This window comes from Schistocerca cancellata, chromosome 3 (genome assembly GCF_023864275.1).
Source record: "Schistocerca cancellata isolate TAMUIC-IGC-003103 chromosome 3, iqSchCanc2.1, whole genome shotgun sequence".
NCBI lineage: Eukaryota > Metazoa > Arthropoda > Insecta > Orthoptera > Acrididae > Schistocerca > Schistocerca cancellata.
The window spans coordinates 803,387,318-803,406,321 of record NC_064628.1 but is presented as its reverse complement, the minus strand read 5'-3'; the positions used below and the strand labels follow the sequence as shown (position 1 = coordinate 803,406,321).

Genomic DNA, 19,004 nt, shown 5'->3' with positions numbered 1-19,004 from the left:
ATTCAATACTCAGAATGACACTTATCATACAGTAGAGGATTTTAATAGTGTGTTCAATTTGATCCCACAAACTGCCTCCATGCTACGTAAACCACATTTGATCCACCATTATTTCCCATGGCAGCTGGTATATCAATTACAGAGCTTATACAGGGTGGTCAGTATCAGTCTGAAAAGCTTGTAAGGATGTTGCAGGGGAGGTTGTTCAGAGAAATCATTGTTAAGAAAAAACTTTGATACAGTGCACTATTTCCGAGCTATTTGCAATTGTAGTTACCCAACACACGCTTCACAGAAGTGAGCCGATTACACATTTATTGCTCTATTAAAAGGACAGTAAAGAAATCCAGACAGATGGAAATCTGTGTTGAGCCACACGGTACCCTTGCAATTACTGCCTCGGTATACCATTGCCCATAAAAAGTAAATAAGGTTACAGTTCTGGTCTAGCATACAGTTTTGAATAGCCTGGAAATTACAGCTCATGTGTTTTGCATTAGCAATACCAGAGACATTAGATGTTCACTTACCCTGCAGTTGGTACAGCACGGGCCTGTGGCACAGTCAGCCTCTTTGGTGAGCTTGCAGGTGATAGGATCACAACACGGATCATGCTGGTGGCACTCGTCGATTGTGCCACAGTCACAATCTTCACCCTCTTCGACTAGCCCATTGCCGCAGGTTCTTCGCACCTCCAGCTGTTATGTTGTCAATAACATGAAACAAAAAATACAAGTTTGCTGTAATTTCTGAACTGGTCCCTTGCAGAAGAATGCTAACATATCAGAAAAAAGAGATGTTCAATGATCAGAATTTGTTGAAATGTGATATACCGGGTGACCAAAAAGTCAGTATAAATTTGAAAACTTAATAAACCACGGAATAATGTAGATAGAAAGGTAAAAATTGACACACATGCTTCGAATGACATGGGGTTTTACTAGAACAACAAAAAAGCAAAGTATTGCTAGACGCATGAAAGATCTCTTGTGCACGTCATTTGGTGATGATCATGTGCTTAGCCGCCACTTTCGTCATGCTTGGCCTCCCAGGTCCCCAGACCTCAGTCCGTGCGATTATTGGCTTTGGGGTTACCTGAAGTCGCACGTGTATTGTGATCCACCGACATCTCTAGGGATGCTGAAAGACAACATCCGACACCAATGCCTCACCATAACTCCGAACATGCTTTACAGTGCTGTTCACAACATTATTCCATGACTACAGCTACTGTTGAGGAATTATGGTGGATATATTGAGCATTTCCTGTAAAGAACATCATCTTTGCTTTGTTTTACTTTGTTATGCTAATTATTGCTGTTCTGAACAGATGAAGTGCCATCTGTCGGACATTTTTTGATAGTTTGTATTTTCTTGGTTGTAAAAAAACCCCATGTCATTCCAAGCATGTGTGTCAATTTATACCTCTGTATCTAAATATTCCATGATTTATTCAGTTTTCAAATTTATACTGGCTTTTTGAACACCCGGTAGTTATGAATTTGTAATTAATGCCTAGTCTACAATAAACCCTAAATTTTTACAGATGAACAACCTGTTCACTTCAAGCAAATTATGTGTCTGTGCATTTTGGGTTCATAGTATTTAAACAGGAGAAACTGAATAACCAACTGTTATATTTTTAAGCTTCTAAGGAGAAACAATACTCCAGAGTGGTAGTAGGCATACATGGTTTATCAAAAGTGATTACTACACTGTCCAGCCACATTAATGTGCCTACCTGTCAAAAGCCTGAATATGTTTGCCAACAATAGATTCATACTTGTGTTGATCCACCGTGCCTTCCAGGTTTACAAGATCACCCAAGGAATGCCATGAAAACATTCCTCAGACCATAACACTCCCTCCTCTGGCCTGGACCCTTCTATGATTATTGCACGGCGATAACTTTCAGCTGTTTAAAGACATACACACCAATGGCCATCTGTTTGATAGATCATAAAATGTGAGTCATCTGAAAAGGTATCCTGTTGCCACTTAGTGGAAGTCCAGTTACAATATTAGCATGTGAATTCCAATTCCAGCCTTCATTGCTGATGAACAGCAGTCAGCATGAGTGCATGAAGCAGGCACTCTGCTGCAGAGGCCCATATGCAAGCAACATTTGCTGGATAGACATTAGGAGACACTTTTCGTAGCCCCTGGGTTCATCTGGGTAGTCAGTTGCTCAACAGTTGCAAGCCTATTCGCCTGTACACGTCTCTGCAACCGTCGTTCACCCCTCTCATCAATGGCCTGGGGTCGTGGTGCACCACAGTAGCCTCAGCACCGGTTTTGGATAGAGCCATTTTGTCATGCACATTATACATTAACCATGGCAGCACATGAACAGTTTGGAAACTTTGCCATTTTGAAAATGCTTCCACCCTTGGCCCGAGAGGCAATGATCATCTCTTTTGGATATCAGATAAATCACTCCATTTCTGCATTATGCCTACGACTGTATTCCGCATCCCCTGACACGCTTTATATATCCTCCATTGCTAGTGATGCCATCTGCTGTCTGTGACTGGGTATTGCACACTGAAGTCAAACATAGACGGTGGTCACATTGATATGATTGCACTGTGTATATTCATTGTGCTACATTTTAAGTATTCTGAGCAGGAAAGAGTGATGAACCAGTTTGTGACATATCATATCTTTTTTCCTCACATCGATACAAACTGCAACAGTAACTATGACAAAATGATGAGGCCTAGAAAGTATGTGTCATGTTTTGTTATCTTTTATCTGATAACCATAAAGAAACTGTTTTACATGTGATATGGCAGCTTAATTAAAAGAATTAGCATGAAGTTAAATCTACCACACCGGAGGAACTACATATATTTATTGTGGAAAAACATACTCATAATTTGACAGTTTGGAAAACTGCTGATAAGGTTACACTGACTGCAATGACAGAAAACAATGGTTACGAAATCTGTGCCCCAACTGACTTTAACAGACCAAAAGAAAATCTGCTTTCAACAGTTCTCTATTTCCATGTCATTATTTTTTTTTACAGATCATTTGCTGAAAAAGGCTTTATTTGCTCTCCCTCAATCTGAATCTCTTGTCTTTCTTCTGCAATATTATTTTGTAAACAGAAAAATTTCTTTTCATGCGTTCCAATGAGACTGCCACAGTTCTCTTTTTTACTGCTGTTTATCTGGTCCCTTTACTGTCTTATTTCTATTCTGAAATTTTCTTTCAATATATATGCCACTTCTTTAGCACACAAGTTAAATAAAAGTCGCCCCACATTACATACTTCTAGACAAAAGTTATCCTCCTTGAAACCTCAACAGGATCAAAAAAGGAGCATTAAAACCAGAAGAACAAACACGCTTTTTGCCAAAAAATAATAATTTCAGAGGAAGGCTACACAAGTCTCTAATACAATTGTGCCTAGTAAAAGCTCTGTCGTATTCAAGCCTGCTTTCAGGTTAAGGACACATTTGTCTTTTTTGGCTTCGCTACGCTGAAATGTACAGTAAGACAACAATACTATGGATTAGAAGCAAGAGAGAATATGGAACATAGCATCTAATAAATTAAATAGTGTCCTTTCAGACTTTTATGGTGAAACTGAGCATCTGAGTTTGCACTCAAGTTTTCTTTTGACAATATTTTGATAATTCTCTAGATCTATTGTACCTTGGATTATAGATCTTTAACCAGATTCAAATAACACCACAAGGTAGAGAGCAGCTAGCCAATAATAATAATTTGGGTGCTTTCGGTTGCAACACCATCAAGTTGGAATTGCTCATTTTAGCTTGGGTTAAAAATAAGAGAACCTTAGCAAACAATCTATATAGCCTCTGATGATCTCCCCCACACTAAGACATGAAATTTTATGTAACAATCAGTGACAATGGCACAATGACAAACATAAAATACCAGAAACCATTTCTAAAGAAAATACCAACTGTGAAACCTGCAACATACAATCATGTTATACAATATTGCAATCTGCGATGTTTTTTTGTTCCACTGGTTGATGTTTTTAACAAATGTTTTATTTTTTTATTTTCTAAATTATTTAACACAAGTCAGCATCTGTTTCTATGTTCATGGTGCTAAACATACTCTAAATTAGTATTCAAAAGTGTTGTAACATGGACATTAGAACACAAATGAACGTGGCTCAAAAAGGAATGTAATATCACAAGGGAAAGCCAAATATTTGAAAAGAAAGAAAGAAAAGTGATACAAAAATGCTGCACTCTGTGTCGTAAATCAATAGCCCTTGACAGTGCAGCAGTTACAATCTGCAGCTGACAGCGGTGGAAGCATTTGGGGAGAGGACACTGACCTCATTGGGCTTGTTGAGCAAACAGATGCCATGCCCTATCCGAAGGGCATCGATGTAGTCAGACAGGCTGCACTCTGAGAACTTGTAGGGCTGCACATTGTCTTGGCCCACAATGGACTGCGCCATGATGCAGCCATGCCAGTCTCGGCAAAAGCACTCCTCTCCTGTAACATTACAATGTCCAGTCAAATATAAACGGGAATACTGTAATAAACCCTTATTGAATCAAGATGATTGAGAAGTACATGGGATTGCATTCCACCACCATCCTAAACACTTAAAAAGCCTTGATCTGGCTGATTCTCTTTGAAATGCAAATAATTTCACTCACTTAGGTGAATCAGGCTCTCCAAATCATGCATTGAACATTATTTTATTAATCTGTTAACTCTCTCCTGCATGAATATTTTACCAGCTCCACAAAGTCTCCACTTGTGTCATCCACTTCTATCGTCTCAACACACTGCTATCCAACTCTGCACCTACATACACACTACATTGTCTCTCACTCTCATTCATGAAATAGACTCTGAATACATCCCTTCTATCAGATATAACCTCTATCCTTGTTACACTCCTAAGATTCATGTTTTCCAGCCAGCAACAAAATAATATCATACCCTACTCAACACACATCCATTTGCTCTGCTAGTATCCCAAATTCTATGCTGCTAATAACTTCTCATCTGTCACTCTCACAAATGATTCTTTCCTGTTACAGGTTCCACCTATGCAATGCAGTGAAGACCTTAATTTTATCATACTCACAGCTTCATTAGCATTACTTTAAAACACAAAGGTAATTTTAAACTGTCTAAGCAACCACTTCAGTAACTGAAATTAGTGTAAATGTTTAAAATCTTTTCCATTTACTGCTCATTTGGCTGAAGAACAGAAAATTATCCTTTTACCAGCCCACACTTAACCTTGAGGAATGAAGGAGTGATTTTACAATAAAAATTAACTTCAATTTACTCAGTACCTAATATTTGGCTTCTTAGGTTTTCATCAGGTGACAACAAATGTCACAACTATAGCTAGTGCACCATGGGACAGACATATTCAGACTATTCAGAAGTTATAATACCAAAAATGGCACACTTGACCTCAAATATAGAAATCATACAAAAATATATTGTTTTATTATACAGATGTAGTTGATTTTACTGTTGTAATTATCTGGTTGTCTTGAAATGTGTCAACTAGATAACTGACACAGAGAAGCCAATTTTGTATTTAAAATGTTATGTGGTGTCATTGCAATTGATACCGCTGAAAGCGACACCCTGCGATAGTTGGTAACACATTGCAAGAATTCCTTGGACGCTGATAGTGGTCACACAAGACACTGCCATGGACAATGGTGCACACCTGTCGGGTCCGGCCTCCACTGGCTGCTGACAAGGGCAACCTCTGTGTACTGGATAAAGAACAGACCAACAGCAGTCAAGCAGGCTAAGTTCAGTTGATTGTGGACTGGAGATCACATCACATTGCATCCTGCCTTGCCGACTGTGTTTTCATGTTGATGTATTTTGTTGTTATTCTTGGACTCAGATTTGGGATTGTACTTCGGGACTGACTCAGTGTGGGATTTGAAGGGGGGAATGGGTGGGATTCCCCCCCCCCCCCGCCCCCCCTCTGCATCAGACCATCCCCTCCTCTGGTTTTAGTTTATGCATCCCAACCTGGGATGTTTATTTCCCACGCAATGGAGTAAAACTCCATGGGAGCCGAACACTGAAAGTTTTTAATAAGTCTTACTATTAACACTATTAATATGTTTCAGTTTTCTATCATCAGAATAAGTACAACTTTTCACAAATGTGCCTCTACGTTTTGAATTCCCCTCGTATATCTGTACCCGTATGTAGATGATTTTGTAAATAAGCTTTACCCATAATGTACTTTTAAAGATATAACAAGAGATGGCTTTTCTGATAATGCATACGCGTCAATAGTGAGTTTCAGCATTAACATCTATTTATAAATAGCTGTTTAACCATGCGTAACGCGGTCCAAGCTAGTATCCCCCTAAGACATCCCCCCCCCCCCCCCCCCCCCACTGGAAGAAGCACAAATCGCACCCTGGACTGACTCAAGTAAAGTAAAGACACATTTACTGACTATTGGCACAGATTAAGTATTTGTCCTTGTGCAGACCTCTGATGGTCACAGTTCGCTGCTCCACTACTCCTGGCCACCTCCCTTCATATGTTGGTACACCACAGAGGGATACCACATATTGCAATTCATTTTTGAGTGAAATTTATATTTAAGATAAGCAACTGTAACTGTAATAACTTTTGCAGTGCCTAATATCTCTGCCCAGTGTTACAACACTACAGGTCGTGGCAGTCAGTTGTCAGCCGATGATGGCCTAAGAAGCCAAAACAGGTACAGTGAATAAATAAAAAATTGAGCAGAACAGCAAGAAACTGCTTCTTTTCTTTTTCTGTTCTAACTGAAAAAATTAATTAAATGTGAAAAAAGTTCTTTTTATTCATTACACATGGATCAGTGAGTAAATGTCAAACTGCAAATCCAGTGGTCAGGCATCAAGTGGTGCAAGATTTTTTTTCTGTCACACATCACTTCCTTGATAACTGAAAATAATTTGTAAACATGAAAGCAGCCAATTTGCAAAAAGATCTGGAGTCCACTTTAAACTGTAGGCCCACCTTGTAAGTGGCTTGGTAAGTAGTCAGTTTAAAGGCTACAGGAGAGCTAGAGAATACCGTCTCCAACAGCACCAAGCCAAGTAGAGCACTGTGTGTGTTCAAACAAACTTTCAGGTTAATGTCAGCTTTAGCTTTACCTTAACTGTACATAAAGAAAGTGGGATTGACTAGTAGATTAGCATTTCACTGTGCTTTATGATGGACAAGGAGATGGATTCAAGAGAGCACTAATTTCTGGTACTTTGTGTAATTTATATTTATTTAGAATCTGCTTTGTACTTAATACTTCAAAGAACAATGAGTGCTTTTCATTCCTGATGTCATATACAAGTTTTAAAAAAGTTACAAGGAAAACTGTAGCAAGGAATAAGTACAATTTGTTGTAAATTTCCAAGAAAGGGTCAGCCTTCTGAGGACTTGAAATAACACGGAAGAGAATGCGACTGCCTGAGCACTTGGGAGCACTCTGTTTTTCTGTAGCTTTATGAAGCAGCTTCTAAATATAAATATAAATTGCACACAGTATCAGATATTAGTGCTCACTTGAATTCTTCACCTGATCTACTGCAGAACTGCCCAAGCCCTTTAACAAAATACAGGGTTATTATAAATGATTGAAGCGATTTCACAGCTCTACAATAACTTTATTATTTGAGATATTTTCACAATGCTTTGCACACACATACAAAAACTCAAAATGTTTTTTTAGGCATTCACAAATGTTCGATATGTGCCCCTTTAGTGATTCGGCAGACATCAAGCCGATAATAAAGTTCCTCCCACACTCAGCGCAGCATGTCCCCATCAATGAGTTCGAAAGCATCGTTGATGCGAGCTCGCAGTTCTGGCACGTTTCTTGGTAGAGGAGGTTTAAACACTGAATCTTTCACATAACCCCACAGAAAGAAATCGCATGGGGTTAAGTCAGGAGAGCGTGGAGGCCATGACATGAATTGCTGATCATGATCTCCACCACAACCGATCCATCGGTTTTCCAATCTCCTGTTTAAGAAATGCCGAACATCATGATGGAAGTGCGGTGGAGCACCATCCTGTTGAAAGATGAAGTCGGCGCTGTCAGTCTCCAGTTGTGGCATGAGCCAATTTTCCAGCATGTCCAGATACACGTGTCCTGTAATGTTTTTTTCGCAGAAGAAAAAGGGGCCGTAAACTTTAAACCGTGAGATTGCACAAAACACGTTAACTTTTGGTGAATTGCGAATTTGCTGCACGAATGCGTGAGGATTCTCTACCGCCCAGATTCGCACATTGTGTCTCTTCACTTCACCATTAAGAAAAAATGTTGCTTCATCACTGAAAACATGTTTCGCACTGAACGCGTCCTCTTCCATGAGCTGTTGCAACCGTGCCGAAAATTCAAAGCGTTTGACTTTGTCATCGGGTGTCAGGGCTTGTAGCAATTGTAAACGGTAAGGCTTCTGCTTTAGCCTTTTCCGCAAGATTTTCCAGACCGTCGGCTGTGGTACGTTTAGCTCCCTGCTTGCTTTATTCGTCAACTTCCGCGGGCTACGCATGAAACTTGCCCGCACGCGTTCAACCATTTCTTCACTCACTGAGGGCGACCCGTTGATTTCCCCTTACAGAGGCATCCAGAAGCTTTAAACTGTGCATACCATCGCCGAATGGAGTTAGCAGTTGGTGGATCTTTGTTGAACTTCGTCCTGAAGTGTCATTGCACTGTTATGACTGACTGATGTGAGTGCATTTCAAGCACAACATACACTTTCTCGGCTCCTGTCGCCATTTTGTCTCACTGTGCTCTCGAGCGCTCTGGCGGCAGAAACCTGAAGTGCGGCTTCAGCCGAACAAAACTTTATGAGTTTTTCTACGTATCTGTAGTGTGACGTGACCATATGTCAATGAATGGAGCTACAGTGAATTTATGAAATTGCTTCAATCATTTATAATAGCCCTGTACATCACATGTACAAACTGGAATGTACAAACCAAGAGTAAGAGCCACCCAGATAGTAATGTTTAAAGCAAATTGAGAGGCAATTGAAAGCACATAGTTCTAGCAAGCAAACCAACTCGCTCTGTGGATCACAGTTTCAGGTATAAGCCCTAATGGATTACATCCAGTGCAGCAAGAGTGAACCAAAATGACAAAATTTCTGGATGGAGTATGACAGCTGAATGATAACAGATCATCATGAACTGCTTTACTGTAATGATTAACAGAAGTTTAAACTGTTTCAAAAATGAGTGAGCAACAGACAGTTTTCCATGTAAATTAGCTGATATTAGTTAAATGATGCTCTGGACATTAGTCACTACACCATATTCCCCAGGGCATTGGTAAATAGGGAATTACATCCAGCCATTATTACTGCCAGGCAACATTCTATAGGAATGCACACACACACACACACACACACACACACACACACACACACACACACACAAATGCTACCCATTTATTTTCAACACAAGAATGCATTAATCAGCAGGATGTGAACACTGTTCCGGCCCACTCTTCATGTATCCACTATTAACGATTACTTGTCCATTGTAGGTATGGCAGTTCGTCATGCTGACTGAACAGTGGTATTAAACACATAGCAGGCAGATGTGAATAAAGTCTGATGTCAAGCAGGCAACTTTGGACAGTATGGAGTTTCACACCTGTAGTATTTTTTGTGCTGTTAACAGCTGCATACAGCTACAAACACTGGATTCCAGTAGTCTTAAATATGTGGGAATAACATTTGTTGACACAGAGGTAACTTTCACTACTTATTCATTTATTTATTCATTCATTCACACATCACGTTTTGTAAATCCCATCACAAAGGATAGCCTTCAGGAATGTGGAGCAAGTCAAGCTATACATTAACAAGGAGAAAGAACCCCAGAGGTCTTATTCTCTAACGTAACAGTAGGTCTATACTAACAACCCAAACTGTGTTAATCTAATGGCACTGATAATTATAGTAATTATTTTATATATTTGTGTGCTATATTAGGAGAAAAACTGCTCCTCTTTGTCTTTTCCTGGCCTTATCCTGTATCTTCACAGGGCCAGCATGTTAACATGTGTTTTGCAATGTTGGTGGTAGATGATGGGTGGATGCCCTTCCTGTTGCCATAGCCAAATTAGATTAGATTAGATTAGTACTTGTTCCATAGATCATGAATACGACACTTCGTAATGATGTGGAATGTGTCAGGCTAATAAAAGGTGTCTATACAAGATATTACATTAGACAAAACATTACATGACACTCAATATTTTTAATTTTATTTATTTATTTATTATTATTATTATTATTATTATTATTATTATTTGTGGGGTTGGGAAATTACCCACTTACTATATCCAAAAATTCATCTAATGAGTAGAAGGAGTTGCCATTAAGAAATTCTTTTAATTTTCTTTTAAATGCTATATGGCTATCTGTCCGACTTTTGATGCTATTAGGTAAGTGACCAAAGACTTTCGGGGCAGCATAATTTACCCCCTTCTGAGCCAAAGTTAGTTTTAACCTTGAGTAGTGAAGATCATCCTTTCTCCTAGTATTGTAGCCATGTACACCGCTATTACTTTTGAATTCGTTTGGATTGTTAATAACAAATTTCATACGTGAATATATATATTGTCAGGCTACAGTGAAGATATCTAGCTCTTTAAATAAGTGTCTGCAGGATGATCTTCGACGAGCTCCAACAATTATTCTGATTACACGCTTTTGTGCAATGAACACTCTTTTACTCAATGATGAGTTACCCCAAAATATGATGGCATATGAAAGCAGAGAATGAAAATAGGTGTGGTAAGCTAATTTACTCTGATATATATCGCCAAAATTTGCAATGACCCTAATAGCATAAGTAACTGAACTCAAACGTTTCAGCAGATCCTCAGTGTGTTTTTTCCAACCCCTCATCAATGCATACGCCTAGAAATTTTGAATATTCTACCTTAGCTATCGATTTCTGATCGAAGTCTATATTTATTAATGGGGTCATTCCATTTACTGTGTGGAACTGTATATGCTGTGTTTTGTCACAGTTTAATGAGAGCCCATTTGCAGAGAACCACTTAATGATTTTCTGAAAAACATCGTTTACAATTTCACCAGTTAATTCTTGTCTGTCAGGTGTGATAGCTATACTTGTATCATCAGCAAAAAGTACCAGCTTTGCATCTTCGTGAATATAGAATGGCAAGTCATTAATATACGGGGTGTTGCAAAAAGGTACGGCCGAACTTTCAGGGAACATTCCTCACACACAAATAAAGAAAAGATGTCATGTGGACATGTATCTGAAAACGCTTAATTTCCATGTTAGAGCTCATTTTAGTTTGTTCTTCCACCTACGCTCAATGGAGCATGTTATCATGATTTTGTATCGGATACTCTACCTGTGCTGCTACAACATGTGCCTTTACAAGTACGACACAACATGTGGTTCATGCACGATGGAGCTCCTGCACATTTCAGTCGAAGTGTTCGTACGGTTCTCAACAACAGATTCTGTGACCGATGGATTGGTAGAGGCGGACCAATTCCATGGCCTCCACGCTCTCCTGACCTCAACCCTCTTGACTTTCATTTATGGGGGCATTTGAAAGCTCTTGTCTACGCAACCCCGGTACCAAATGTAGAGACTCTTCGTGCTCGCCATTCTCCAGGGCTGCATCAGCGCATCAGGGATTCCATGCGACGGAGGGTGGATGCATGTATCCTCACTAACGGAGGACATTTTGAACATTTCCTGTAACAAAGTATTTGAAGTCACGCTGGTACGTTCTGTTGCTGTGTGTTTCCATTCCATGATTAATGTGATTTGAAGAGAAGTAATAAAATGAGCTCTAAAATGGAAAGTAAGTGTTTCCGGACACATGTCCACATAACATATTTTCTTTCTTTGTGTGTGAGGAAAGTTTCCTGAAAGTTTGGCCGTACCTTTTTGTAACACTCTGTATATTAAGAACAGCAGAGGACCCAAGACCGAACCTTGCGGCACCCCATTCTTGATTGTTCCCCAGTTTGAGAAATCACCAGTTTTTGGCATATTATGTGAACTGTTTATTTCAGCTTTCTGCACTCTTCCAGTTAGGTATGGTTTAAACCATTTGAGCACTGTCCCATTCATACTACAATACTTGAGCTTATCTAGAAGTATTCCATGATTTACACAATCAAAAGCCTTTGATAGATCACAAAAAATCCCAACAGGTGACTTCCGGTTACTCAGAGCATTTAATATTTCATTAGTGAAAGTATATATAGCATTTTCCGTTGAGAAACCCTTCTGGAAACCAAACTGACATTTTGTTAAAACTTTATTTTTACAAAGGTGTGAAGCTACTCTACAATACATTACTTTTTCAAGAATTTTGGATAAGGCAGTCAGAAGAGAGATTGGACGGTAGTTGTTGACATCAGTCGTATCCCCTTTTTTATGCAGTGGTTTAACAATGGCATACTTCAGTCTATCTGGGAAAATGCCCTGCTTCAGAGAGCTATTAGATATGTGGTTAAGAATCCCACTTATTCCTTGGGAACAAGCTTTTATTAACCTGCTGGAAATGGCATCAATTCCATGTGAGCTTTTATTCTTGAGAGAGTTTATTATCTTCCTAATTTCAGAAGGAGAGGTGGGTGGAATTTCAATTGTATCAAATGGTGTGGGTAAGGCCTCTTCCATTAACTGCCATGCTTCTTCTAATGAACATTTACATCCTATTTCTCATTGTTGAGTCATTAATTGAATGCACAACTTTGGAGGGTAGTTTTGAATTACTGAATGGAGCTATGTTATATGCTGTAACTAGCTGAGCATCATGATCAGAAAGCCCATTCTCAACAGGACAAGAATTTATGTTTTTAAACCTATCTTGGTCTATAAAAATGTTATCTATCAATGTGCTGCTGTCCTTTACTACCCGAGTAGGAAAATTAATGACAGGTGTCAAATTGAAAGAACCGAGCATGAGAAAAACAGCTATTTTCAAACAGGGCACTGTCCCTTCTACTACACCACTATGCTGCTGTTTTTAACCTAACAGCAGCGGCACTTGGAGAGGGTAGTTGCAATGAGTTTAAATTTTAACTCGTTGGTAGCTGTGGGCAACCTGCGAAATTCGTCGTGCTGCCAGCTGTGGGAAGGGGTCCTGCATACCTTGGTGTATGTGAACCTACACCACGTTCGAACTGCAGTTCTGCCGAATCCAAGTGCAGTCAGAACTGAACTGACCTTGCAGATGGACCAATATTAAGCAATAGTATACACCTTTTAAACAAACAAATTAATTATAAAATAAATATTTTCGCATATAACAACCAAAACTCGGAACAATAAATGGAACACGAAGCTCAATCTTATTGCTACAACATTGTTGATTTTCAACTTTGGCGACAAATGATGAAGCGCTGTGTTATGGTCCGAGTTTTACCGATTCAACGGTAAGGAGCTGTGAAAATATCATTTTGTCATTAATTTTGCTTAATGCTGTGAGAACAGTAAAATTGTAGTAGGGTGGGCGCACATACCTCAGTCAATCATGCAACGCCTCCATGTAGTCACAGTGTCGCAGGTCTATAGAACTCTACTGCTTCACCTGCGCTTCGCAGTTGAAGACTGGCAACAGCGCTAGCAGCTCTCGGGCATCTTACGCCGATTCAACTACAGATTAGCAACTTTCTGCGGCCTTTGTCGAAAACTACCTGAGTATCAGCGTCATAAAATGTATCTAAGAAAACGCCACAACTCTTTATAGTAGACAGTCTTAACTTTTGTAGGCAGATCTTTAGATTTTTTTAAATTTTGGTTAGTCAGTATATGCTAAAAATTCGTCAAGGGCCCTTTAAAAGAATGGGAGTTATTTTGCTGCAGCCCACAGCTCGCACATCATCTTACACAGGCGCATTTAACCTGCAGTTGCGCTGCCCCCTCTGCCGCAGGGTGCTGGATGATTTTTTTTTTTTTTTTTTTAAAAGACCAGACAGCGTGGTCATCGGTCTCATCGGATTAGGGAAGGATTGGGAAGGAAGTCGGCCGTGCCCTTTCAGAGGAACCATCCCGGCATTTGCCTAGAGTGATTTAGGGAAATCACGGAAAACCTAAATCAGGATGGCCGGACGCGGGATTGAACCGTCGTCCTCCCGAATGCGAGTCCAGTGTCTAACTACTGCGCCACCCCGCTCGGTTGGCCGGATGATTATACTGTATCGTACCAGCCGAACAACAAAATACAAAACTCGCTTTATATCTGGTGTATAAAACCATATGGCGTATGTGCACTGTGTCAGAAGAGAAATCGCTAAGCGTTCTGAACGGGTGTTTGTTTACATTAAGACTACTAGTACGATGTTCAAAGAACCTGGAAGCGCAACATAATATTTGCAAACTTTATATGGATACTAACACTTTTGTGTGTCAATTCTTGTCAGTTTTATATTATATTATAGAGTAACGTCAGCCATTGGCATATGCATTTTCTGGAATGTCGTCAGGTCTATAGGCGCTATATAATGGATTGTGGAAGGATACTCACGGCCGTCATCGTGGCCCATGCCGATGTTGTGGCCGATCATATGGGCCATGGTGCCGGCCAGAAGGTGCGGCTCGTAAGTGTTGACATCGACGCTGATTCCCACGGACTTGGCCGTGCAAACCGTGTCCGGCACCGCCATGCCAGACTCGCCGCCCTGGAATGTCTCGCCCCTGCAACACATTCATTTCAACACTGCAGTACTAGGTGATTAAGGCACACTTCTGACATCCTTTATGGAATGTTCTTCTCCCAGAGTGCTCAACAACCAAAGGCGGTTATCTATTAAGAAAGAAACAATACATTCAGTTCTGCACACCTATAGTTTACACACCAACGATACATGTTCAGGAAATAATAACTAGAGTGGAAACTTCAAGCACATAAGATATCCATGTTTATGATAATTTAAACTGGAAAAAAACTCCTTCTTGAGCTCCTAAAGCAACCGGGTTCAGTCACATTTGCACTACAAATAATTACAAAACATGCAAAGAGACAAATCAGTAAGGTGACATATTTTGCGTCATTTTTTTCATTGAATAATGTAGTATGGTCGCGCCATGAGATGTCAGTTGTCAGAGATCTGGCGCTGTGGGCATTTGCAACACGAGTAACGAAGTGAAGGTGTCAAACTTAAACAAGCATCTGCTCCAAGCAGAACTGACGGAAGAGACAGGACTTCATAGCCATAGTATTTTGGAGCAGCCATAGCCAGTAGGATTGCAGCATTTTGGGGCACCTCCAAACTGACGACTTAAGGCAATCTGTGTTGTCAGTCGTGTTGGATGTTTAGAAATGATGAAGTCGTGACCGTTTGTAGCAGACTCTGGGACCAAGAGGGACACTTTTATTGTTCCTTATCATAAACATTTGGCCTTTTTTTCGAATATGTCGCGATTTACGAGGATGCCGTTAGGCCGAGCCTGAGAGGACAGTTTGAATTGCTGCAATTGAAACGAGCAGCAGTGATATTTATATTCTTCGCTGTTACAAATATTTAGCTCTCTGAGAAGAGGAGGAGAGAGCAGAATTTGTACATACACGAAGTGAGGTGCTTCTTACGTCACTTCCCTTTGGAGCAGATGCGTGTTGTAGGGTCAACGTCCTGTGTGACACAGTCCTTGCGAAAAGCATTAGCAGCTTCATCTTTAGCGTGGTAAGTGGACCAATGTTGCCAGTTCAGGCCGTTAGTAAGCCGCCTAATCCAAAAGACCATACCTGCACTGACGAAAACGAAGTGTTAAACCATGAACACCTTGACTGAATGATAGCAGACTGATACGCCAGTATTTCGTCATCAGGTCGTGCTCTTGCAGTTAGTGGGGGCCATGGTTTGGTTCCCGGCAGGATCGGGGATTTGCCCTCACTCGGGACTGTGTGTGTGTGTGTGTGTGTGTGTGTGTGTGTGTGTGTGTGTGTGTTGTCCTCAATCATCCTTTCATCATCGCTGAAGGGGCGTGAAATAAAAAGACAACAGGCGGTCAAACTCTCCAGGAAGGGACTCCCAGCAATATCCAAATTTCGTTTCCCATATTTCCATATCTGTGTTGTGTGTCGATTAAAATTTCGTCCTAATTATTAGTATTTTCAATCATGAAGAATGCCATTCCTACAGGCAGGGAATGGACTGAGTACATGATTGCTACTGGGCAAGGGCGCCCATATGATAGTTTGCAGTGGGTGGATGGGGAGGGGCTAGACCGGGACATTTTAATATTTCGGAAGCTGAATGGCGATTAGTAAGCAGCCATAAAGAGTTCCAGTTCAGACCCTGTTAAAACTTGCGTAATACCGATGTTTAAATCATTTTCTTGAAATAAAAATACTTGATAACTCCGTGTTTTCCTTTCCCTCGCCCCTGAGATTGGACCCCCTTTGCTACTGTGTGTTTGTTCGAGCTTTACAGGTGGAGATCGCAACACAGAAGGAGCAGAGGATTTGCAGCCTATCGCTATCTCCCAGACCTTGAGAAAGCTCTAATCATTGCCACAAGGGATATGGAACCATCATACAAACAAATTGCACCGACAGATTCAACTCCTGGAATCATGTGTGCAGATTGTTGTCTGGAGGTTGGGCGTTGCTGCCTCTAGATCGCGAAGTCCCAGTTTCGATTGTCAGTTGGGTGTGAGATTTTCGGGTTCTGGCTATTCGTGTGGTCCTGTTTACTTCATCTGATCTTCATCACAGGGACGCATAAGTGCAATAGGTGCACGAAGAATGGTTACGAGACAGACTCAATATAATTGTATAGTAAGACGAATAGGCTGCGGCACTGGAAGGAGGACTACACCATGAGAAGATAGTAAGATTGTTTGTGTGATATTGTCTAATGATCGCGGTGTCATACAAAATTCGGCAACTCGCATTGGTACCACAGAAGTTAGCGATTCACGCTGCAGTCTACACCAACAAACGGAAGGCACTGGCGGTGCCACACCCTCGCTCCCAACTCCACAGCGCGGCCACACGTAGACCGATATACAGCCGAACAGAGGAAGGCTCTGCCCAGTTCCTGACCTCTGATCAAGAAGACAACATCGTCTACTTAGAACTCATGTGTTACCTATGTCTTAGATGGAACTGTACTTTTGAACATTGAGAACTTTATACTTCAGAGAAGAGTTTAGTAAATGTGTGTGTCAAGCGATGCTTTAATATTCAAAGACTGCTGCAAATATTCGTACATTCTTGTGGCGATGGACTGTATAAAGATAAGTAAATTTTTTATCATTTTTGTAAAACGTCAACTAATAATTATGAAGATAGTAACTATTCTCGAAAGAACAGATACCATTGATGACCATGCAGCTTCTCTAGAACAAATGATAATTTATTGAAACCCTCAGCTGCCGAGAGGTGTTATTGATATACCTCGATGGGGCCAGCTGAAAATGTGTGCCCCGACTGGGACTCGAACCCGGGATCTCCTGCTTACATGGCAAACGCTCTACCTATCTTTTTTTTTCGATGTAGTGCTTTGCGTTTGGTCTGGGCGGACGTCTCAAGATATCCGTTCAAGTTGATAGTTGATTCCTTGACTTGGTTTTTTTATTACAGAGAGCACGGAGCCCTCTCACCGAACACTCTGAGCTACCGTGCCGGCAGCCCATCTGAGCCACCGAGGACACAGATGAATAGCGCGACTGCAGGGACTTATCCCTTGCACGCTTCCCGTGAGACCCACATTCCCAACTGTCCACAATCTACATACGTAATGTTCTTAGTAGATATTTGCCCATCCACTCATTATTCGCGCCAACGAAGGTGACGATTCCCGTAAGAGTTTCACGGTCATCAATGGTATCTGTTCTTTCGAGAACAGTTACTATCTTCATATATATAGTTAAAGGCTACCCAGCCATTGACCTTCGTCTGTGCGATTGCGCACAGGTTACCCGAACTCTTATGGGAATCGTCATCTTAGTTGGCGCGAGTGATTGTCAATGTATGTGCGAACATTACGGAAGACGAACTACTCGCTGTTGAGAGGAATGTCATTACACGTATTGCCAAATGCATTAAGGTTGACGGACATCATTTTGAGCATTTATTGCATTAATGTGGTATTTACAGGTAATCACGCTGTAACAGCATGCGTTCTCAGAAATGATAAGTTCACAAAGGTACACGTATCACATTGGAACAACCGAAATAAAATGTTCAAACGTACCTACGTTCTGTATTTTAATTTAAAAAACCTATCTGTTGCCAACTGTTTGTCTAAAATTGTGAGCCATATGTTTGTGACTATTACAGCGCCATCTATCACAAAGTGAAAAAAGTGGTCCAACTAAAACATTCATATTTCTTTACGTAATACACGAATATGTAATAAAAAATGAGGGTTCCTATTTTAAAAAAACGCAGTTGATATCCGTTTGACCTATGGTAGCGCCATCTAGCGGGCCAACCATAACGGCCGGCCAGGGTGGCCGAGCGGTTCTAGGCGTTACAGTCTGGAACCGCGCGACCACTATGGTCGCAGGTTCGAATCCTGCTTCGGGCATGGATGTGTGTGATGTCCTTAGGTTAGTTAGGTTTACGTAGTTCTAAGTTCTTGGGGACTGATGACCTCAGCTGTTCAGTTCCATAGTGCTCAGAGCCATTTGAAGCATTTTTGAACCAACCATAACGCCATCTGGTTTCCCACTTCAAGCTAGACGAGTTTCGTTCTTTGTAGTTTTTTCGTTTGATGCTTATTTCGTGAGATATTTGGCCCGGTCACTATCAGTGGACCACCCTGTATATATACACTCCTGGAAATTGAAATAAGAACACCGTGAATTCATTGTCCCAGGAAGGGGAAACTTTATTGACACATTCCTGGGGTCAGATACATCACATGATCACACTGACAGAACCACAGGCACATAGACACAGGCAACAGAGCATGCACAATGTCGGCACTAGTACAGTGTATATCCACCTTTCGCAGCAATGCAGGCTGCTATTCTTCCATGGAGACGATCGT

The 19,004-nt window shown here is 40.8% G+C and overlaps 1 protein-coding gene across 1 annotated transcript in view; it reads right to left on the bottom strand.

The window, feature by feature from the left end:
- Nucleotides 1–19,004, bottom strand: part of LOC126176584 (disintegrin and metalloproteinase domain-containing protein 22) — a 1,067,821-nt gene that overhangs the window by 178,057 nt on the left and 870,760 nt on the right. The window contains exons 11-13 of the mRNA XM_049923744.1: nt 14,531–14,700; nt 4,325–4,488; nt 531–698 (exon numbers count right to left, since the gene is read on the bottom strand). Of these exons, the coding sequence (XP_049779701.1) occupies nt 531–698; nt 4,325–4,488; nt 14,531–14,700 (502 nt within the window). The remainder of the gene's footprint in view (nt 1–530; nt 699–4,324; nt 4,489–14,530; nt 14,701–19,004) is intronic.